Below are 23568 nucleotides of genomic sequence, written 5' to 3'. Positions count from 1 at the left end.
TTAGCGGTGCAACAGTGCAGACAAGATGCAATGAGACTCCAAAGCGCTCAGGTTAAAACCCACCCGGCACAAAGGGACCCCATGATGTCCTAAGTCTGCCATCAGCTGGCCATCGAAGGAAAGACCCACGGGGATGCTAGAGTCACCTCCTCCCTCTCTGTTACGCAGGGTCCTGAAGGTGTTCCTCTCCCGCTCAGCCCAGCGAATGCCCTACATGACCAGCGGGCGGGTGCTGAAGATGCTGGGGCTGATCCTGCTCTTGGTGCTCTGGTTCCTGGCCGCCTGGACGGTGGGGATGTTGGAGAACATCGATAAGAACATCCCGCTGGTGATCCGCTCCCAGACTGCCAAGGGGCTTCAGTTCTACATCTGCGACCATGACCGGTGGGACTACATGATGGTTGTGGGTGAGACCCTGCGTCCGAAGCTTTGGACATCACAAGAGAGGGAGGGGAGGGGGCCTTCAGTTTGCCCAGAGATGTCATTGTACCAGAGTCTACAAAGGTCTAAGGACACAGAGCTCCCAAAGGGGGCAGGATGCTTAAAGAGACTCAGTGGGCTTGTCTGTAGGACCCAGGCTTGTGGACTTGATGTTTCCAATCCCACGCTTGAGAGTCCACCTTGCAGTGTAAACCTGGGTTTACAATTGATGGACCTGGGTCTCACAGCCTGCTAACACGTTCTTCTGACTCGAGTCTGTGGCTTGAACTGTGTCCACATTGCAGAACCACAGGGCTTGGACCTAAGTCTCAGCAGGGCTTGGGCTCTGAGCCATCCACCTAGCAGGGTCCTAGGACTTGGGTCCTGAGTGCTTGCTGACCTGGGTCAGACTGATTTGTATGTGGACAGAAGTGGAGGTTTGGGCTCAAACCTGAGTCAGAACCCAAGCTTAGTGTACAGTGTAGACATACGCACTGTGACCCGTTCTGGCACAGAGCAATTCTCAGCGAGGAGACAGGAAAGCCACAAGCAGGTTCAATGTAACCACACGGGGCCGGGTTTTTATACTGAAGCTTACCCTGCTCCCCAAGTGGCCTCATTGACATCAGCGGGATTATTCCTGCTTTAAGGTACCACCTGAGAGGAGCGAGAGTGGCAGAGCCTGGCTCGTGGCAAGGAGGGGCAGAATGGCTCCTGGAAATGCGCCTGGCTAATAACGAAAGGCCTCGCTTTAGCACTGAGACGGCCTCATGGGAGAACCCTCTGCTGTTGGTCCTCCACTCCACCCGCTGCGCTGTGGAAGTGCTGCAGCAGGCCTCCTTTCAGGCTCCCGCACCTACCTGGGCAACCTGGGGATGTCCCACAGCGGCCACTGATGGGGAGACACGTGCTCAAAGGCACAATGTCTGGGATCTGCGGCAGAAGCAAAGTCGGGGATGCTATTGGACTTATAGCACAATCCACACACATAGGCTTCCCCTCCCGTTCTCTCTTGCGGGTATATGTCCACAGATGCAGAGAGAGGCAAATAAAACAAAATAGAGGGGATATCCAGTCAGGTCTCTGGGGCTACCCCTCTTTCCCATCCTGGTCCTGACGACTCTAATAATGTGCCATGGTTCTGGGGATCACAACACTGCCTTCAAAACCACAGTGATCCTACCCCGTAATCAATCTGGGCTTGCGGCATACAGGCCATTCTGGCTTTAGGCAGAGAGAAGTGCTTGGAGGATGGGCATGGAAGAAGGCTGCCCTCCTAACAGAGAGTTCATGCCAGCTAGCTCGCCTTAACTAGACCATCAACCGGCTGGCACCTGAGCTCCATGGACCACAGTGTCTCGATATAAAAAATGAATGTCCTAGAGAAACGGGCCCTGGCCTTTATTGCTCATCTCTCTTTTTCTCCTGCCAGCTGAGATGCTCTTCTTATTCTGGGGCAGCTTCTTGTGCTATGCCACCCGGACGGTGCCCTCTGCCTTCCATGAACCTCGCTACATGGGCATCGCCCTGCACAATGAGATGATCATCTCTGCAGCCTTCCACGTTGTCAGGTGGGGATGGGGAATCACCCAGCCAGAGGTTCCCTTTGGCTGCAGGACCTGGTGCTCTCTCTACCCTGGGTGCCCCACAGCTCAGTCCAATTCAGACAGAAAAGGAGCTGGAGACTCACATGTCAGCATCAAACACAATCCTGCCCCTCTCTCCTGCCAGGGCTGGGCCTAGATTTTGCACACCCGCTGAGTCTTGTGCTGTAGATTTCAGAGTAGCAGCCGTGTTAGTCTGTATTCGCAAAAAGAAAAGGAGTATTAGTGGCACCTTAGAGACTAACAAATTTATTTGAGTATAAGCTTTCGTGAGCTACAGCTCATTTCATCGGATGCATTCTCCTCACTGTATTTTCCACTGAATGCATCCGATGAAGTGAGCTGTAGCTCACGAAAGCTTACGCTCAAATAAATTTGTTAGTCTCTAAGGTGCCACAAATACTCCTTTTCTTTGTGCTGTAGATGTCAGTCACGGGGGCAGGTCAAGTGCAAGTGGCAACTTGAGCTCATTCAAAACCAGGTCACCTCAACAGGCAGCTCTTTCCTCCTCCCTTTTCTGATCTCCCAGCACGAGCAAGATCCCCAGCGCCCGAACCAGCACTGCAGAGTGAGATCCCCAATGGCGTACAACAGGACCGTGACACTCCCTGCACTGTCCCACCAACCCAGGGTGCTAAACGCTCCACAATGGGGCCTAGTGCTTAGAGCAGAGGATGGGGTTCAGGATGTCTGGGTTCCGCTCCCAGCAGGAGGGAGAGTCATTCAGAGGCTAGAGGAGGAGAGTGGAAGTCCAAGAAATCCTGGGTTCTAGTCACTGACTCTCTGTCTCACATAAGGCGTGTCACTTTAACCACTCGGAGCCTCAGTTTCCCACCCCCAGCAGCGCATTGTGGAGAATAATACTTACCACCTTGGTAAAGCTAGAAAGGTCCACTCCTGAGAGTGTTAGTACTGAAGGAGACCGGCAGCGTTGCCTAAAGGGTAGCGCCCCGGACTGTTGCCTAAACGGTAGCACCCCGGTCCGTTGCCTAAAGGATAGCGCCCTGGAAACCTGGCTTCTATTCCTGGCTCTGCAACTGGTTTGTTGGGTGATGTTCAGCAAGTCACAGCCTTTCTCCATGCCTCAGTTTCCCCATCTGTAAAATGGGGATAACGGGACCAACCTTTGTAAAGCGCTTTGAGACCTACAGATGAACGGCGCTAGATAAGAGCGAGGGGTTATTCTAACAGGTAAATGCAGAGTGTACATATGCACCAACTAGCAGGACAGCAAGCAACTGCTGGGGAGGGGTTCTTGTTTTGGGGACATCACCTGAATATTTTGGGACAGCACCCCCGCCTTGCCCAGTGAAGCGGTGGGATAATTTAATTAGACAGGCCAAATGCTGGGGACTTTTTTTGTTTTTAATCAGGCTTTTCTCAGGCCAAACTCCCATTGGGATGGATTTCCCACCCCCCAGCTGTGTTACATCCATGTAAAGCCACTGGCGTCAGTGGAGCTACTGCTGACTTACACCAGGGGCCAGGAGAGGTGAATCAGGCTCCTGAATAAAGGCATTGTCACTGGCTGCACAAGGAAGGGGCAGAGCAAAAGGGATCTGGCCCAAAGCTTTTATGCGGTGCCTCTCTTGGTCCGGATCCAAAGTCCAATAGAGTGCATGGGAAACTTCCCAGCTGCCGTCACTGGGCCTTTAGCCCCCAGCCCCTTTTGCAAATGTGCGGGTAAGATTTTATTCCCCAAGGCCATGGGGAAGAAAGACCAAGTCCAGCCCTCTGTAAATTACCTCTCCCCTCACCCTCGTCTAGGTTCGTGATGGTTCCCTCGCTGCATCCCGACTGGACGCTGCTGCTGTTCTTTATTCACACGCATGTCACCATCACCATGACACTGGCACTGCTCTTCATCCCAAAGGTAACCTGCCTCCGGCCTCTTCCCCCAGCATTGCTCTCCCGGAGGCTGAAAACACAATCCTGATTTCCCTTCCCAGTTACCTTTGGGGTAGATTTCCCTTTTTAAAGCCTTTACAAGTATCCAGAGCCATCCCTAACAAGCTAAACAGCCTGCCTGCGCTCCTCATGAACTGACTGGCCCTCAAGGGATAACCACTTGCAGATACTGCAGCATTGGAAATAGAGGGGCAGATTTGTCCTTGGATGGACTGAGACAACAGGGGGGCAATTGTACCTCCCTGATTCAGAAAGCATAGGAGATGGTGCAGCAAAGACTGCCCCATGGGGCTTTGCAGGGTGACAGGTCAGTCCCTGTTACTCCCCTTCCCTCCTCCAGCCTGCCCAGCAGTGCCCCCTATGCCCAGGGCTGGGGTGCAGAGCTGGCAGAGGGGTAGATAGTATCTTGAGGGCTTGCATGTATTGCAGTGGTGAGCAATGTATTCTGGGTTATCCCACTGCACAGAGAGCTGGGAGGAAGGGGGCCAGCCAAACCAGTCACTAAGGTACCATTCAAGGGTGCTGCCAAAAAACAGGGTACCAAGGCCTCCAGCAGGGGTGACGCACCATTAGCTGCCCTGGCTAGTATCTGAGTGACTGAGGGGTTTAGCGCCAACCATGCCGGTTAACTGGTGCAAAGCTGCAGTGAAGAAAGGGTCTATGTTCTACTGCAGGCTCGGCCCAGGCGGGTGACAGGAGGCATCTGTCTTCACTGCAGAGGTCACTACAGTTATCTACACCCAGGTTGCTTCTCTCAAGTTGAGCGAGGCCACATGACAGCACCCCAGCGGCTGTGTCCACACCGGCCTTGCGCATGCTCCCGCGGGGGGCGTATCTTGGGTGTCTTTGGGAGTCAGCAGGCTGAGCCACTCTACAAATTCTTTCCTGCTCAATTGCAGGGCAACTTTTCTGTCCTTTCTGGGGCACACAGGGGGAATGGCGGGAAGGCATTGGAGGAGCAGCAGCAGTCAAAATGGAGCTAGCCCGCGACCACATTACAGAGAGGCCGTGTTAGCAGCTGAATTTCGCTCACTCGATCGGTAGCCTATTCCCTCTCTAAGGCCGAGTAACTGATGTCAATAGCCCCACTGCGCTCAGAAGAGTTCGCGTGTGTGGCTGGGACTTGAGCGAGGGGTGACGCTCCAGGTATAACTCTGCAGCGAAGACATGCCCTAGGCCATTAAGGAGAAAAAGGTGAGATGGCATCGGGTTTTGCAAAGGCGTCCAAGAGGAGATAGGTGCATTTGCGGGCCAAACTTCCTAGGCTGCCCTGACAACCCCAGCCTGCAAGCAGCAAGGGCTTCAACCCCTGCCACTGCTTTCTTCCCCCAGTTCTTGCATGCCAAATCGCCCCTGCGGGAGGAGATCGCGGCGGAGGTCTACGAGGACGAGCTGGACATGCGGCGCTCAGGCTCCTACCTGAACAACAGCATCACGTCGGCATGGAGCGAGCACAGTCTTGACCCCGATGACATTCGGGTGGGTGGCACACTCAGGACCTTCTTTTGACGCTAGCTATACAGGACTGTGCAGAGTAAGAGTTGCCTTTTGCAGTCTTTCTCCTGAAGCAAACAAAAAAGGGGTGGCGAGGGTTATGCCTGCCCTGGGGCTTTCGTGGATCTCCCTTCCTTCCTCGAGTGAGGGGTGACATCCCTCCGCGATCATGGGTCAGGGGGTGGAAGAAGGGGCTGCTTCACCCATCCTCCAGCAGCAATGGAGGATGTGGGACCGTCAGTAGCAAAGTAGTTAATAAGGCTGACCTCTACAGTGTAATTGTTAGTCTCCAGAGTCAACACTCAATTGAAATGGGGGGTGGGGGTGTGCCAAGTTCACAGCTTTCTCCGGGCCTGATCTGTCAGCCCTACTCACAGGAGTCACCCCACAGGCCTGTTGGTTCTGTCTGCCTTGGTGAAGACCCAGGCACACACCGCTGCAGCGGGTCACAAGTGGAAGGTTTTTCCTTTGTACCTTTAAGGGCTAGCAATGAGGAGTCTGGTTTCCCAGAGCACCTGCAGTGCCACTTGGCTTCAGCAGCCGCTGTGGGTGCCCAGCACCTTGGGCTCTTTATTATTAATCAAGGGTTTAAAAATCCTGGATGAACAGATGGAGCTGGTACAATGGATGGCCGTATCCCAGCTCAATCCAAACCCCCTCACCACCGCCCTCCCTTACTTTCCAGACAAATCTCCTGTAGGAAATCTATTTTTACACCCCTGATCAAAAGGAAAATGAACCCAGAGGCTGACGTACATTTCAGAGGTTCATAGGCGCAAAAGGCCATGAGAAGCCTTCCGGTGGGATTTGGGCACCTCCTTCTGAAAGTCCCACCCCTGAAAAAACACCGCTCAAAAGGACCGGATGATCCAGTTTAATCAAGATTCGCTCTGCGATGTCGCGATCAGCCCAACGACTGGAAATTGGGACTTAGAAACTCACCCTGGTGAGAGGGGAGGGGAAATTGAGTCAACATGACTCATCCCTGATTGGATCAGATTTCTTATCTCACGTTGGGAGACTGTATAGCTCTCCAGGGCATGTGCTCCTCCATGTCAGCCCATCCCGGGAGCAACCGGTCTTGCGATTAATTCCTGGGCTTGCAGAGAATAGCTAGAGCTGGGCGGCAAATGGATTTGTTTTCTGTGGAAAATTTGTTTTCTGTAGATGAAAATAAATTTGAAGATGTTGGCTGAAAAACAAAAGAGTTTGATTCTGAACTTCCCCCCTGGTTTCTCGTGCACCTGTTTTCCAACATAGGCCTGGCCAGCTGGTTGGCTACCATTTCCCAAGCTAACAGACCTGGTCCTTTCACTCAAGGAGCAGAGGCCTATGGTTTTAGCTCCAAAGCCGAGCCAACCAAGTGGTGGTGTTAAACTTTGATTGAATAAGAGGTTTTTATGTATTTATCTGTGCTCCTTTCTTTTTATCCTCTCTCCTCTGCCTTCCCAAACTCCACTCAACGTGTAGGATGAATTAAAAAAGCTTTACACACAGCTGGAGGTCCACAAAACCAAGAAGATGACCGCCAACAACCCTCATCTTCAGAAAAAGAGGAGCTCCAAGAAGGGCCTGGGCCGCTCCATTATGAGGCGCATCACTGAGATACCAGAGTCCATGTCTCGGCAGTGCAGCAGAGAGGACAAGGAGAGCTCCGGCACGGGTGGCGGTGGGAGTCACTCTGGCTCCTACAAAAGAAGGCTTCTGGACTCCAGCAGCTCCAGCGTGAAGGTGAAAGATGACTCCTCCAAACACAAAGCCTTCTCTCTGAGGAAGTCCCACAGCACCTATGACCACGTGCAGGACACCAAGAAGGGCTCCTCGCCCCCCAGGCACGACAGCGTCTGCAAGGAACCCCCTCTCCTAGACACCTTGATGAGGAAAAAGCTGGCCAAGAAAGCCTCCGAGAGAACCAACGGCGATTCCCTGGACTCGGCCCCCCTCGTCTACAAGTCTGCCAGTGCTCACAACCTGTTGGCGGACAAGAAACCCCTTCACCCCAAACCCTCCCCCTTGCAGAAATCCCTCAGCGTCCTCATGAGTGCCAGAGAGAAGGCCCTGCTGTTGACCAGCCGGGCGTATTTGGAAGACAGCTGTGAACAAGCTAGAGAAAAGGAGGGGAAGGGGAAGGAGGGAGCTTCCACTCCTGAAACGCAATCCTCAGGGTGGGCGGATGCCGGGGAGGCCACTGAGCAGGCTCCGGAGGAAGGGAAGCAGCTGCAGAGCAACGACGTAGCCCAAGGGACCGTGAGCTCCTTCCTGCAAGACAGCTTTGACAGGGCCACCGTTTGCCCCTGGGAGGAGGAAGTGACCCCGCCAGACAGCAAGGTGCAGAAACACGTCACGTATGCCCCGATAAAAAGCATCAGTGTTGACAGCTCTCACCTGTCGGGGAGGGCGCCCCCTGCCAGCAAGAGAACCCTGCCACAACCACCTATCAGGTACCAAAGCTTGGCTCACAGCCTCGAAAGGAGCGAGATTGCCCCCTGGGACTCTCAGGAGCCCACGTGGCCTGCCACAGACGCTCCCAGTCAGGGCTCCAAAGATACAGGTGCGCTGATCGACAGCTGTCCATGGGAGGTGGAGGAGCTTGCTGGAAAGATAGAGAAGGCAGAGCGGGGAGAAGATAATGTGCAACCTCCGTCCACGCCTGGGAACAGCAGGCTACTGTCTGGATCTTCCTTTGCTGTGGAAATATGCCCGTGGGAACTAGAGGAGGAAGAGGAAGTTTTCAATCAGAGTCAGCAGGACCAGCCGAGCAAACCAGGAGGTGCTGAGAAACCAAACCGCTCTCTGGCAAAAGCCCAAAGCCTTAAAATCTCCCCCCAGAAAAGCTCCCTCAAGAGCTTAGGGTTAGCCATTAGAGCGTTTAACCGGGCAAGGGAGAAGGGCAGCGTTAAAGGAAGGAAGGAGGACGAGGGGAGCCAGAGGGAGAAAGAGAAAGAAAAAGAGGCTGGCAGTGGACGCGATAAGCCCAAACTAGCGGAAACCTCAACACTATCCATCGGCGGGACGGCAAGGCAAGAGGCCGCAGCCAGAGGTCCCGAGGAAAGCAGGCAGAAGATGAGTAAACAAGCCACCATCTGCCCCTGGGAAGAGGTGAATACAACCCCACCCCAGCAAAACAAAGGCGCCAGCAAAATGTTTGAAATATGCCCATGGGAGGTGAGTGTGGAAGAAGCAGATGGTGCCCAAGAGGGGTCAGCGCCAGCCAAAGCAAGCAGCAGAACAGAAAGGAGGAGTTCAAAAGACACAGGAGGCACCTTACGTAGGAAGCTGGAGAGGGTGAGGAGCCAGTGGGAATCCGTGTGTCCCTGGGAGACCATAGATTCTGATGGAGCCCTGCAACAATGGAGCATGGATGAGGCTAAAACATCCCATCACTCCAAGATGGACGGCAAGAATCCCGAGGCATGCCCTTGGGAAACTGCAGAGGTTATAACCAGCGTCAAAAATGAAATATGCCCTGTGGACACAACTGAAGCTCCACTAGTGAAACAGGGTAAAGACAGAGCTCCCAAAGGGGACAAGAGCATCACGCTGAAAGCAGCGGCAGGTCCAGGCAAAACACTGGAGAAGGGAAGCAGCCAGCGAGAGGACATCTGCCCCTGGGAGAGCTTGGACATGGAGGAACTGTCAGCAAAAACTGACACAAAACACACTGATCTGCCTAAAGGAACTTCAAAGAAATCTGACAGCGTTGAGAGCAGAAAGGCAGAGGTTTGCCCGTGGGAAACAGTGGAGGTCGAAACCAGTGTTAATGCTGAAACCTACCCCTGGGAGGTGACTGATGCGCCATCAGAGAAAGGAACTTTATTAAGAAAAGTTGGTGTGACTTCCAAAGAGGATCAGAGCATGAGGTCAAAAGCAACAGGTGCATCTAAAACACTGGAGAAGGGGAGCAGCCAGAGGGAAACCATCTGCCCCTGGGAGACCGTGGATGTGAAGGACCCATCAATAAAACCAGCTTCCAAAAGTTTTGATCTATCTAAAGTTTCCTCCAAGAAATCTGACAATGCTGATAACAAAAAGGCAGAGGTTTGTCCATGGGAAAGTGCAGAGGTTGAAACCAGCATTCAAATGGAAATCTGCCCCTGGGAAGCAGCTGAATCTTCATCGGATAAAGGGAAAATAAAACAGGATAGGAATGAAGCTTACACAGTCAGTTCAAGGGAGACCGGAGATATGCCATCTAAGAAGTTAGAGACAGGGGGCAGCCAGCAAGAATCTGTCTGCCCCTGGGAGAGTATGGATATGGAGGAACTCTCAATCAAGCCTGCTACAAAAAGCCTAGATCTGTATAAAGCTGCTTCAAAGAAATCGCACAGTGTTGAAAGCAAGAAGGCAGAGGTTTGTCCCTGGGAAAATGCAGATGTTGAAGCCAGTGTTAAAACTGAAATCTGCCCCTGGGAGGTGGCTGAGACTCCACCAGAGAAAGAAACACAGGAGAAAGTTAGTCTCTCCAAAAGCGACCAGAGCATCACCTCGAAAGCAGCAGCAAGTCCATCTAAAATGCTGGAGAAGGGAATCAGCCAGCGAGAGTCCATCTGCCCCTGGGAGACCATGAGTGTGGAGGAATCCTCTGTAAAAATGGACAGTAAAAACTTTGAATCGTTCAAAGGCCCTTCAAAAAAATCTGGCAGTGTGGAGAGCAAAAAAGCAGATTTTTGCCCTTGGGAAAGCAAGGAGGTTGAAGCCAGCATTAAAGCTGAAATATGCCCTGGGGAAGTGTCTGAAGCTCCATCAGATAAAGGGAAATTAAGACAGGACACAAGTGCGGGGGAGGAGACAGGTTCAAGAGGAACTGGAGACATCCCATCTAAAATGCTGGAGAAGGGAAGCAGCCAGCGACAGTCCATCTGCCCCTGGGAGGACTCCTCTATAACAACTGACCCGGGCAAAATTTCATCGAGGAAATCTGACAGCGTTGAAAGCAAAAAGTCCGATATTTGCCCTTGGGAAGGATTAGATCCAAAAACAGTTGAGAAAGAAAGTTCGAAGGCAGAAATATGTCCGTGGGACGTCGAAGGAGCCTTGCCCAGTCGGACTGAAAAGCAGGCCATGGAAACAGCCAGCACAGCTGTTATGGGAACTCCAACAGCCCAGCCAAAAAAATCAAAAAGTAAACCCATGGTCCAGGCCGAACACAAGCTGCTGCATCGCCTCGTGCCTGACCCCAAGCCCCTGAGAGGTTTCAGCAAAGCCCACAGCATGATGGCAGATGTAGAAACCAGCAAAGCTTTAGAGGCGCGTCGGCTGGAGGCGGGAGACGTCAGTCCCAGCCACGCCACCCCAGCCAAAAGCAAAACAGCAGAAAAATGGAGAGAGGAAACCAGGGGTCCCAGCCCAACCAAATCAGATGTCTGCCCATGGGACTGTGAGTAGCTTTTTCCATAAGGGTGGGAAACGGATGCAGATGAGGTAAGAAGGCGACTTCAACCAATGACTGCTTCAATTCTTAGCGCAGCCTACTGCGTGTCCACCAAACCTGGATTAAGGACATGATTGAACCCTACACTGATAGTCGATGGCGTGGGTGACAAAATCCCAGACGCAAATATCCTTGATCCTCTCGGTTAGTGGAAATGAACCACACTTGGACTCTCTATGGGCCACTCGTGTCAGGGGACAGTTGCAATTTTCTGCCTTCACTGAAAACCCAAGTCAACTGTGATACTCTGCAGATTCCATCCTTTGTCTGTCAACACATAGCGAGGTTCCATTGTGTCCTCTTTGTCAAACCAGTGGTATTGGACAGCGTTAAGACCATCCTCAAAGCCAGCCTCACACACTTTCGCCAGCCATATGTCCAACGCCCTCATCTAGAACTGTAACTCGATAAACAAAAAAAGCTGCGAGCTCTGGTGAAATGAGGGATGTGCTTGGCGTCCATCATATGATTCTCCGTTTACATTTACAGCTATCAGAGTAGCAGCCGTGTTAGTCTGTATTCGCAAAAAGAAAAGGAGTACTTGTGGCACCTTAGAGACTAACGAATTTATTACAGCATAAGCTTTCGTGAGCTACAGCTCACTTGATCGGATGCATTTGGTGGAAACCACCAAATGCATCCGATGAAGTGAGCTGTAGCTCACGAAAGCTTATGCTCTAATAAATTTGTTAGTCTCTAAGGTGCCACAAGTACTCCTTTTCTATTTACAGCTATGTCTCAGTTAGCTGATAGTCTGGAAGTGCATGGAACTCCTTGGTGTGCAACCAATGGGCCCATACAGGAGGATAAATCAAACTTAATGAGGGGTCGATAAGCCTTACACCCAAAATGCTGCTCATCCTTAGCCTAACTGAGGAAACTTGCTGCTCCCTTGAGCTACTTACATTGAAGTTTGTATTTTCCCCAAGTCACTGACCCTCTCTCCCAGGCCTAAGCCTGCCAAGGTCACCTCCTGCAAGGTGCTGAGCACCTTCAAATTATTGTTGTTGTTTAACATTTGTATTATGGTGGAGGCCCCAGTCAGGATCAAGACTCCATTGTGCCGAGCGCTGAGTTTGTAATGACAAGGCACTCCTTGCCCCAAAGAGTTACCAATCTTAACAGAGGGGAGCTAGCCCGTGGAGAAAACATAACACACAGGGGAGGACTAGGCAACAGGGAAACAGTTGTGTTTGGCGTAATAAGCAGCACTTTGGGCACACAACTGGAGTCTAAAATTTTAAGACAACAGGTAGTGAGAGACTTCTGCAGTTGACAGGCTCGGACCTTGCATGTCAATGAACAGCCTATTGTGCAGAGCCGAACGAAACAGAATAGTGAGGTGGAACATGGGGACAGGGTCAATGCAAAGATGAGGCTGAGTAAAAAAGGGAAGATGCTTTTCAAGTCATTGCCAACAGCCCAACTGATCACTCGTCGAACGCCGCAGCCACCTTCATTTTGGTGAAGGGTAACTCCAGTAATCTAGTTCTCTAGTCCAGTAATCAAGTAATCTTATCTCAAGTTTGAAGCTTGAGATAAACAAACTGCTATTTATGTTCCACGCCAGTCCCGGGTCACTCTCTTGCCTCGATTTCAGATTAAGTTACTTTTAAATTCCCCACAGAGGCCCTGAACCAGTCACACGAATTCCATGTATGTGAAACGAGCCATTTTTGTTTCATTCCAGGGATGCTGGCTCAGTGCCTGAATGTTATTTGTGAGTCAGTGATTCTCTTTTCTCTTGCCACAAATCTCTGGATGTCTTCCTGGGGAATATACTAACCTTCAGGCCCCCACCAGTGCTTCGCTTTTAGAAACCTCGGTATTAATGAGCCCCAGGGATCAGTCACCGCAGTACCTGCGACGCACCTAGCTAAATACACTGCACTGTTACACTGCTGTCATGGGAACTCCAACTTAAGGGTATTTATTGTCTTAACTAAAAATGCCACTAACTTTCCAAAGCACTTTGTCATTACTAGTTACCGTGCATGTCTGTGTGATGACATCCTGTGCAAACACACCTAGAGCTACAATTCCACTTCTTGGCCCAGAAGGCAACCAAGCCTCCCCAGGAAGGGTAATCACTTTCGTTTTCACGGTCAAGAATAGCAAGCCTTCACTTTTAGATGACACAGAGAGGTGTGTTTTCCTGGATGCCTTTATTGTCCTGTCCCCCACCCCACCCCCGCCACCCTGCACCCATTTTTGGGTGGAGTTGGGAGACGTTATGCCTGCTGGAAACCCAGTCCCCAAAAGGCCTAATGCTGCAGCAGCCCGAGAAACGGCCCCTGTGTAGAGGAGGGCATATGCTGGGAGCCTGAGCAGCATAGATCAATGCAGCGGGTCCTAAGGCCCTAGTCAGGAGAGCACAAGTGCTGCTGGTCAAGGACCAAGGTGCGTCAGCAGACGGGCGTTTGGGAAGCCAGCAGTGCCTCCTGCCCACCCCGTGCCTGGCTCTAGACAGTGCCCCGTTCTCCCCATGACCTCTCCCCTCTCCTTAAAACAGGTGGGAATTGTACAGCGGAAGGTGCACGCAACTTCCTCGCCCTGGAACTTTCCACAGCAGGAAACGCGGTCCCTGACATGGGCAGCGGCAGATTGACCGTGGGACAATTATTGACCATGGACAGAAAGAGAAATACAAAGGAAAGCTTTACCCACGAGGAGAGAAACGGGGGGAGAACAGCTAGGGCCAGCCTTAGAGGTCCCCACCCAGCTCCAAGCTCTGCCCAGCAGTGGTTCGCTGCCCAGGTAGCATAGGTCTGAGATCATGACAGAGAAAGCGCTGAGAGAGAGATGCCAGTTCTACCAACTTGATCTTGGCCCTTTCCCCTTCTCTCCAGGAGTCAGGGCTGCTTGGGACAGTAGCTTTCCAGTATTCCTCACCTCTGCCACCTGTCCAGTTCAGATGGGAGCAGTGAGGTCAGAGACAGCAAAAGCGAATGTTTTAGCTTCGTCCCCCATCGCGTGGCTTTGGCCCAGGATTTGTCTCCTCTCCCCTCCTGTCCTTTACTTTCACTGTGTCCGCAGGGAGTTGCGATGCCGTATAGCGTACTTGACTGTTTCAGTGCTGAATGTCACACGGGATCATCCGATTGTGTAAGAAAATGTACATACAGAGAATAAAAAGAGTTATCTATATCCACAAGCAGAACTACTGGCTGTGATTTATTGCTGGGGTTTTCCCATCGCTTCTCTCTCAAGACTCTGGTGTCGCCAAGGCTGCAGCTCAGGGGTAAGGATTACGGAACCATTCATTTCATTATAGACCCAAGCAGAGCACCGCTTGACAAGCTGGTCTGCATAACTTTCCCCAGCGCTGTTCCTCCAGTTAGGGGAAGCTTTTGCATACCCATCCCTCACTGCAGGCCACCCCTTTCCATACAGTATTTAACACAGTCCTTTCACTAGGCATGGACTCCAGTGGGCGGAAGGTCACATAGGGAAGCAACTGTGTTTCTCCTTGACTGGCACTTTGGTGCAAGCGTCTATCTCTGTACAAGAAACCATGGTACTGGAGAGAGGTAGTACTGTCTAGTGAGTAGAGCATTGGACTGGAGATCAGGGGGCTATCCCTGACTCTGCCACTGGACCCTTGAGTAAGTCACTTCCCCCTCACCCTTTGTCTTGTCTACATAGATTATAAGCACTCCAGGACAGACAGTGTTTGTACAGTGCAGCCTTCAGCTGGGTTGGGGCCTCTAGGTGCTAAATAATATGTTAATGGAAGAAACACTACAGGCTTCCCCAAGGCAGCAGAGCTGATACTACAGCGCACACACGTGGAACTTGGAGGGTCTGTTTAACTGCACTGTTAGAGTTGACGGCCAGCGCAGACTTTCCCCTGAGGAGCACAAACCTGTTCAACAACTCCCATAAGAGAGGAATGGGCACCTTTCATTCAGAGCCCACATGCTATAGATTCTTAACTAAAAACCAGCAGGGAGGAAGAGCAGGGAAGGCACTTGGGTTGGGTTTTGTATCATACAGATTATACCAGGGGTGGTCAACCTGAGCCTGAGAAGGAGCCAGAATTTACCCATGTACATTGCCAAAGAGCCACAGTAATACGTCAGCAGCCCCCCCATGAGCTCCCCGCCGCCTGCCAGCAGCCCTGCTGATCAGCGCCTCCCCATCCTTCCCCATGCCTCCAGTGGCATGCAGGAGGCTCGGGGGGGGGAGGGAGGAGTGAGGGCGTGGCAGGTTCAGGGAAGGGAGCAGGAAGGAGCAGGGACCTTGGGGGAAGGGGTGAAGTGGGGGCAGAGTCAGGGGTTGAGCAGTAAGCACCCTTCCCCCGGCACATTGGAAAGTTGGCACCTGTAACTCCAGCCCCAGAGTCGATGCCTATGTAAGCAACCACATATTAACTTCTGAAGAGCCGCGTGCAGCTCTGGAGCCACAGGTTGGCCAACCCTGGACTATACCATCAGCTTTGGTCACCACAGTCTCAAAACGGACAACTGTCTGAAACTGATTTTTCTTAGGTAGCCGCTCCCCTCCCAGCCTGCACGTGGTGGAGCTGTAGAGAGATTTCCCTATAAGCCCTGAGCCCATGGGTTGACTATCCTCCAAAAGCTCTGTTTAGAAGATGCTCTTTTGGTAAAGGCAGGAGGGATTTGGGTTAAAAAATAAAGGGATTCTTAAAGAGGTCTATTGCTGGCTTTGCTTGCAATGGAGAGAGAAAGGCCTTGGCTGAGATTTTAGAAATGCTCCACTCGTAGGAGATATTTCAGAATTATGCAAGAATAAGTAAAGAGTCTCTTACTACAGGCTTCATATGGAACAGATGAGATCAACTCTTCTCTGAGGCAGAAGGAATAATGCTCTCAAATTCCACTGCACATGGCCTCCTGAAGAGAGCCAAGTAGCATACAAGGGGTTCTGGATTTGCTAAAACATGAACAGCTGGATTGTTAATAAGAGCAAAACGAATGAGTCTGAGGACAGGTCAAGAGAGCACCACTGGCTTCTCCCCCAAGAGACCAAACATGTAAGCTGTGGTGTAAGCACTTTCCGAACCCTACACTCTGGGAAAACCTGGTAGACTGAAGAAAATGGAGTGTCTCCTGCTTTTGGTGCACTCCACTGAGAAATCAGGAGGGGCACTTACGCATTTTTAAGAAATGTTTCTATTTCTAAGCCAACAAAACTGGGCTCTTTCTTTAGGTTGCAAGCTCTCTGGGGCATGGACTGCAGGGTACAGCACCTGCCACCGAGTGCCAAGGTAAAATATGACATGGTAATTTTCTAACAACGCTGTATTCCCATTAGGTGTGGTCATCGTTCCTCAACCTGCAAACGTATGTAAATTTCAAAATGCAGCTACATCCATGCTGGGATTGCTCTGAGCACTAGGAGCCAGCAGTATTCTAGCTAGTGCTGCATCTTGTGACCTCATTCAAGTCACTTGCTCATCACCCTCTCCTTTGGAAAGCCAACTAGGACGCTGCAGACTTAGCTGGTTTAAGCCATGAAACCTACTTTGGTACTCTCCCAGGGTGGGTGACAGGGCAGTTTCTATTTACTAAACAGAACGCCCCAGCCAGGCTGCTCTGCTACCTTCACACCACTTCCCCCAGTGCAGCGAGACACAGGCAGAGCAAGGGGGATGCTGATCCCCAAAGCAGCCCTGGCAAGCAGAATGCCAACTCAAAGCAAAAATGGAGGGAGGAGCTACATGAACAGCCCAAGGAGGGAGGGAGGAGCCCAGAGCTGGTGGGGAGCCTTTTACTTCTCTCACAGGGAGACAAGAGAGAGGCAAAGGTAACAGATGACTCAAGCTGTCCTACTGGGAAAGCAGGGCTGCAAAAAGTTGTGAGTGCACAAAAATGTCCTGCCAACCCGTCCCCTGTAACCACTGTCAGTAATATACTATCATCCATCTTTATGATCAGCAATCAGATAAAACCTTCCAGAAGCATCGACAGCAAAACCTGTTGACTCTTGGGCTGTAAATGGCAATTTACACAGCTTTCTGGGTCAACAAGCCCGTGGAGTTTTATTACATTACAGGCACAGTATTACAACCCCATCTGGGAGCTCCCCATTTCTGGGTGCAAGACGGGTGGCCGGCAATTTACAGCCTGGTTTCCAACATTCGAGCGGGAGAGTTTGACGCTCGTCTCCCACAGATTGTTATTATGACTATAGGGCCACAAGCAAGGGAGGAGAACAGGGGGCTCAGAATCACAGAATCCAGGGGTAGGCACCACCCACCGAGGCAAACTAGGGGAAGGAAAAAAGAAAAGGATGGTACTCCACGCCCATAAACATTCCTCTGGCCAATGAAGCAGGGACATCAGTCCCTGCACTGAGGGTTGCTTAATGAGCAATTCTGAAGATGTGGGATTACTGGTCTCCAGAGCAAAACCAATACAGTTTGAGAGGCAGCACATTAGATGGCATGTGGTATGGGGAAGAGCCGACCCACGCCAGGCAGCATTCTGCTCGTTGTAAGTTTCTCTGCACAGACTTCTCTGATGGCATCTCCGCTCAGTTGAAATAGAGGCCTGCAGTCATGCTGATCACACAACCGAAGAGCAGTCACGTCTCTGGTCTATTGCTTTTTCACCTGCTATCGCTGCCCCATCCATCTGCCGTTATTTGTACCACTGCGTCTGTTTGGACTTTGGCATTTCATACTGAATCTCATCAAATTCTTGCGAGGGGTCCAGGATGGGGCCAGGGACCATCACCGTCTGAGAGAGCAAGACACCGAATTAGCTTGCCATCGGACAGACTGCAGAGAAGCTCTGTACTGAAAGCCCCTGAGCTAACAGAAAAACACCTTCCCAGGCGACAAAACCAACCACAGAGTTATGGCACTGCATAGCCCTCCAGCAGAAAGATGGCCAGATGGTGCATGTGTGGTGGGAACATGCGTGCCATTTCTCTCGTCTCACCAGCCTTCCTTAGCTGGAACCTATTTGCTGTAACAGGTGATTGGCAAAGCAGCAATAGCCCATGCACGTCTCTGCCTGGCCACATGCAGCACCAGCAAGCTCGGAGGGTGTAAATGGCCAAAAGAGGTTGACCTCCTCCACCAATCAGCTCTCAGGCCAATAATAATCAGCGTAGATAGCATCTTCCAGCTGAAGACCTCAACTGCTTTACAAACCTTAGCTGATTAAGCCTTCCAACATCCCAAAATTTGGTCAGCATTACCCCCATTTTACAGATGGGGAAGTTAAGTCACTCACTAGAGAACACATAGCATGTCTGTGGCAGAGCCAGGACTAGAAACTCAGATCTCCTGTGCTTTAGGCAGAAGACCATCCCTCTCCCTGTGCCTCCCACACCATTCAAACCCCAAAGCTCCTAGTCCCCATTCCAACCAGCTGCACCAGGCTGTGGCTCAACTATATTTAGCCCCACGTATTATTCTTTGCCCGAATTGTTGTAAAAGCTACTTGGCGATATCCGAATCACACAGAGTGGCAAGAGGGGCTGCTGCATGCGCCAGAGAGCCTCTAGCAGAAGTAAGAAATGCTACCAGCAGTGAAGCTGCCAAGATCTTGAAAGAGCAGCTTTTGAGCGCAGGACTTGGGGGTGGTTTTGCAGACTTATCATGTGGTCTATGAAGCAGGAGTGAGTGCCCGCTCTCAGATGTGTTACCTTGACAATAGGGTCCTTTGGCGGAGCCCAGGCTGGCACGATCTTGCCGTGTACCCTCCAAGAGCCATAAGGGTTGACTAGGTGCCTCTCAAATACGACATACTCCAAGACATCTTTCGGCACCTGCTCCCCACCGTACATCAGCCGCCCAAACCGGTCATAGATAGCCAAGGTCTGTAGGGAGAACCATGAAACCTGTCATGCTGACATCAAACGAGGGCTGGCTGTGCAACAACACGCAGATAAGAGACCATACCTGCCGGGTGTGCATGCGGACCGTCACCTGTCCATACAGGTTGCCCTTGTTCACCATATCTGGGCACCGAATCTGAACCACCCTGGGAGGCTCCAGCGACTCCACAAAGCTCCAGCGGATGGTATTGTATCTGTTCCCACGCACCATTTCCTAGGGAGAAAATGACGTCACTTAGCAACACGAAGACGAATTGGTCGACAGGCTCCTGCACTCAGGGGAGAGAGACGCTCTGAATCCATGAACTCAAAGACAGGGTTTAATTTACACTCTTCCTTAGCACTGTTTTAGCAGCATCTTAGGGAAATGAAAACAAGGTTGCTCTCAACTGAACTAGGCCTCCCCATATGTTTCCAAGGCAACAGAAATTAATGTGGCTTTGTTTACTTCCTTTGTTCAAACAGGGTCCCTCGGTTAGTTGCTGTGGCAGAGCCAAAGGGGCAGCTACAGCTCTCTTTGGGCCTGATTCTGTAGCCACCGAAATCAACGGGGGAGTCTGGTATTCTCTCCAATGGGGGGAGCAAGCCCATGGTGGAGATCCTACAAAAATGATGTTCATTTTTCTCTAAAAGGTAGATCAAATTCTGGTCCTGTAGCACACAGCAGCATCCCTTCAGCTCCAGTCAGATCCCAAACTCATGTGTTTACAAGACACTTCCATTCCGCCCCCGAGATAAACACGGACTGTATGCTATGAAGTGCCTGGTCCTTAACTCCCAGCTTGACTTGTGTTCTGCCTCATTTCTTGGAGTACAAAGAAAGGAGACAACTGATGGTTCAGCCCGTTCGTGGTTTCTAAAGGACATGCTGACTCCAGATAAATATTTACCGGGTAGCAGCGTTCAGTCACCAGGGAGTGAAGTTTCTGCTTGTTGAAACTGTAAAGTGAAATACACCACATTACTCCGATGCACGTGCTGAAAAGACACACCCAAGAAGCCCTGCTTCCCACACATGTTCCACTGGCAAAATGCAAAGGGATTTCAGATGAAGGACAGAGCACAAATGGAACCAGGCCCCACAGGCAATGACATTTAACAGCAGGACTCCCTTGGGAAGCCAAATATGTCTCAACTGTTTTACTGGTGGTTAAAACTGTAACTAAGCAAGATGCAATTTTGAAGTGTGTTTTGTCTTATCACTGGAAAATGGTGCAAATCAACATGACGTTCTAACACTTAGGATCAAAACAATCCCTCAGGGGCCTGATTTCCATAGGTGCTGAGCATTCATGTTTCCACCGATTTCAGTGAGAGCGGCAGATGCTCAACACATCTGGAAATCAGGCCCCAAATATATTTGCCACCTCTTGTTTCTTGCTGTCCTTGTCAGCTGGAATTAAAGGAGTATTGGCCTGTGGTATCTCAACCACCTCCTATTCATGGAGGCAGCAGCAGGAAAATACATAGCACCTGAGAAACAAAGAGGATCTACTAAAAAGAGAGGAGGAAAGAAGATAGCACATAAGTAGGGCAAAGGGAAAGCCCTGAAAAACCACATCACCCAGAAAGAAAAATTGTTACTTTGTCAGGCAATTGTGAGCTTCAATAAATATCTCCTGGGCCTTCTCCGGGAATGTTCTAGTGCTGAAGTCAGGATCATAATCTTTTACCTTCCGGATTCTGCAAAGACAAGGATAAGAAATTCTTTATGATGGGACCTGGTCTGCCGCCCTCAGCGTCCAATGGCTTACAGCTAATATAGTGCCCTCGAGCAAAGAGCAATTCAGAACCCTCATATCCTCCAGAAGATCAAGACAGTTTCACTTGCTTTAATCCCATTTTCCATTGCGGAGTCACTGATTAGGGACTCCCTGATGACGCAGAGTCTCCTCGTGCCCAACTTAAGCTATTACATGGGTGTAGTATGTGGTCTAGAATAACCAACAACCATACAGCACTTAACATTGCAACAAAAGTCAGGCAATTCACCCCGCAACTGGTGCCCCGCGCTCACTCTCAATGGCAAAGACTCATGTTGAAGTTTCCGATCGGTGGCTTTGCAAGTGAGCAGAGGCCATGGACATGGAAGGGAAGAAGAGAGGAAGGACAGCCTTGTGATTAAGCTACTGGAGTGGAACTCAAGAGTTTGAGGTTCAATTTTCAGCTCTGCCCCTGACCCCCTTCTGTAACCTTGAGCAAGTCATCTAATCCCTGTACCTTGGTTCCCCAAAGGGGGATGATGCTACTTCCTCTCTCCTCCTATCCTTTGTCTTGTCTATTTAGATTGTAAGTTCTCTAGGGCAGTGTCGGCCTCTTACTCTGTCTACACAATGTCTAGCGAAGTACAGCACCAATCTTAGCTGAGGATTAGGGACACAAGTGTAACACAAACAAATGAGAGTCTAGCCATCGTCTATCAGGAGGTAGCACATCACGGACACGGTCCCTTGAGGACAAAACACAGATGAATAAATCACAGCCCCCCCAAGGGTCTTTGATGGTATCACAGAAATAGCAAAGTTAGCAGCACTGACATAGGACAGTACAGCAATAAGGCAAGAGCCGGGTGGAAAAACTGAGCATCCTATAATTGCAAGCAAAGCTTTGCAGTGGAATTGCTGCTACACCGAAGCAGCTCCTGAATGGAAGCCTAGGATACATACGCTAATTGTGAAGCGGCACTCTGCTTCAGCTGCTCCGCTCTTTGCTTCAGCCCCTCCTTTGACAGAGAAGACAAGCGTGCATCACCCTCAGGAGGCACATAGGGGTCAAAAATTCCAGCTGTGTTAGAGAGAGAGAGAGAGAGAGAGAGAGAGAGAGAGAGAGAAAAGGAAGAGATCGATACCATGGCAACAGGTTAAGTTCTTCATGAAACATGAAAGTCTCAAGAGAACAAACAGGTGAAATACTAGACAGTCAGGGAGAAGTAGGAAACTGGATTGCCTGTTTATTCCCTAAATATGTTTTTATCCCAAAACCTAAAGGAAGGGACAGAAGTACAATGGGGATTAAAAATCTCAGAGGATCAACAACAGTAGCCAATCACTGCTAGGGCACTGGCCCCAAAACAGCACAGGTTTGGACCTAAAGTTATTACCATCTATTGGCTCTTGGGTGGCCCCTGTGAGAGGTGTTTGGTGGGTCTCAATCCAGGTTCCACAACACAAGAACCACCACCACAATCAGGAATAACTGGCCCACTTTGTGGCAGATTGGGGTTGAACGGGTCAGAGAGACTGGACTGCCCTCTCAACCCTAGAGGCGGTCCCTGCAGATCACAGAAAGGCACGTTCCTGTGGGGGAAACGAAAGCTTGCCATGCATCATCTATCCCATCTCTGATCCATTAGTCTGGCACCATTCAGCAGCACTAAATAGAAATTAAGTATGAAGGTTATGCTCTCCACGAACAGGCAGTGAATGTAATCAGAGGCAACAGCCCCATTTTGAACCAATGCACAGGATTGAGAAAGGTCCCAGATTTGTTAGGTTACTGGTCCCACACTTCTGCCTAGGATTAGTTCTCCCTCTATCCCACATCCAACTCCCACCCCTAGAAGACACCAACAGCATTTTGATCCTGTTCCTACCTGTGCAGGCAAGATGGATGGGGCGTTCTGGGGGCTCATAAGGGATCACAATGCCTGCAGCCCTGGCTTTCAGCTTCTGCTCCTCCTGAGTCATATGCTTGGCATTGACAGAAGGAGGGACAAAGTGCCGTCTCTTTGTTCTCACTGGGACCAGAAGCGAGGTCCGAGTCAGTCTAGTAGAACTGAGTATGGGTTCTACACCCTGAAGAAAAGAGGCAGATAGTCAAGCACCCAGCCTTCCTAGCCACCTCCTCACCCCCCGGCTCACTCGGCATCCCCCCCAAACAACAGAGCCTCCCCCCCAGCTCAATTTGTATGCCCCCAAAACACCCCCCTGGCTCACTCTGTATCCTCTCGAAACCCCAGAGCCTTCCCGCAACTCACTCTATATCACCCCAAACCTCACAGTCCTCCCCAGCTCACTATACACCCCCAAGTTCTTCAGTCCCCAGCCTCAGTCCGCATCCCCCCAAACCCCACAGCCCTCCCCCCGGCTCACTCTGCGTCACCCTCCAAGCCCCGCGGCCCCCCCCACCCCGGCTCACTCTGCGTCACCCCCCAAGCCCCGCAGCCTCCCCCCCCGGCTCACTCTGCTTCACCCCCCAAGCCCCGCGGCCCCCCCCACCCCGGCTCACTCTGCGTCACCCCCCAAGCCCCGCAGCCCCCCCATCCCGGCTCACTCTGCGTCACCCCCCAAGCCCCACAGTCCCCCCATCCCGGCTCACTCTGCGTCACCCCCCAAGCCCCGCGGCCCCCCCATCCCGGCTCACTCTGCGTCACCCCCCAAGCCCCGCAGCCCCCCCCACCCCGGCTCACTCTGCATCACCCCCCAAGCCCCGCGGCCCCCCCGACCCCGGCTCACTCTGCGTCACCCCCCAAGCCCCGCGGCCCCCCCCGGCTCACTCTGCGCCCCAAACCCTGCACCCCCCGCCCAGCCGGCTCCACCTGCAGGCACCGCCCGAGCGGCAGGAGCCGGCACAAGCCCCGCTGCATGGGGGCCGCCATCTTGGCTCCGCATTGCATGACGGGATGGACGGCGCCAGGGACAGGGGGCGGAGCCAGTGCTGAGCCCGGGGCGGGAGTGGAAAATTCCACGGGCTGCTTCCTGATTTCCCCTCCCCCAGCTCAGCGTGCACGGGGGCGGGGGGGGAGAAGAGATAGGGAGCCCCCCCCAGCTCAGCGTGCACGGGCAGGGGGGAGAAGAGATAGGGAGCCCCCCCAGCTCAACGTGCACGGGCAGGGGGGGAAGAGAGAGGGAGCCCCCCCCCAGCTCAACGTGCACGGGCAGGGGGGGAAGAGAGAGGGAG

The 23568-nt window shown here is 51.7% G+C and overlaps 2 protein-coding genes across 2 annotated transcripts in view; one reads left to right on the top strand and one right to left on the bottom strand.

Annotated features, from left to right (window-relative positions):
* GPR179 (G protein-coupled receptor 179) overlaps positions 1 to 14011 on the top strand; it is a 39825-nt gene extending 25814 nt beyond the window's left edge. The window contains exons 7-12 of the mRNA XM_038386000.2: positions 169 to 407; positions 1853 to 1991; positions 3792 to 3897; positions 5265 to 5411; positions 6897 to 11338; positions 11587 to 14011. Coding sequence (XP_038241928.1) covers positions 169 to 407; positions 1853 to 1991; positions 3792 to 3897; positions 5265 to 5411; positions 6897 to 10811 — 4546 coding nt within the window. The 3' untranslated portion in view covers positions 10812 to 11338; positions 11587 to 14011. The remainder of the gene's footprint in view (positions 1 to 168; positions 408 to 1852; positions 1992 to 3791; positions 3898 to 5264; positions 5412 to 6896; positions 11339 to 11586) is intronic.
* Positions 14012 to 16834: 2823 nt separating this feature from the next.
* Positions 16835 to 23356, bottom strand: MRPL45 (mitochondrial ribosomal protein L45). The gene is made up of 8 exons (XM_038385493.2): positions 23207 to 23356; positions 22262 to 22463; positions 21336 to 21453; positions 20254 to 20352; positions 19560 to 19608; positions 18734 to 18883; positions 18478 to 18651; positions 16835 to 17561 (listed from the first exon to the last, which is right to left on the bottom strand). The coding sequence occupies exons 1-8, from the start codon at positions 23282 to 23284 to the stop codon at positions 17463 to 17465; spliced, it is 969 nt and encodes a 322-aa protein (XP_038241421.1). The 5' UTR covers positions 23285 to 23356; the 3' UTR covers positions 16835 to 17462.
* Positions 23357 to 23568: the final 212 nt, after the last annotated feature.

The sequence above is a fragment of the Dermochelys coriacea genome, chromosome 27 (assembly GCF_009764565.3).
Source record: "Dermochelys coriacea isolate rDerCor1 chromosome 27, rDerCor1.pri.v4, whole genome shotgun sequence".
Lineage (NCBI taxonomy): Eukaryota > Metazoa > Chordata > Testudines > Dermochelyidae > Dermochelys > Dermochelys coriacea.
The sequence above is the reverse complement of the archived record's forward strand: the minus strand, read 5'-3'. Positions and strand labels throughout refer to the sequence as shown.

Excerpts from the sequence above, each read along its gene's own strand:
- MRPL45 (XM_038385493.2), bottom strand. The coding sequence starts at position 23,284 with ATGCAATGCGGAGCCAAGATGGCGGCCCCCATGCAGCGGGGCTTGTGC. Across the intron at positions 22,464-23,206 it reads CGCTCGGGCGGTGCCTGCAG|GGTGTAGAACCCATACTCAG; the intron begins GTGGAGCCGGCT and ends TCTTTTCTTCAG. Across the intron at positions 18,884-19,559 it reads TGACTGAACGCTGCTACCCG|GAAATGGTGCGTGGGAACAG; the intron begins GTAAATATTTAT and ends TTTTCTCCCTAG.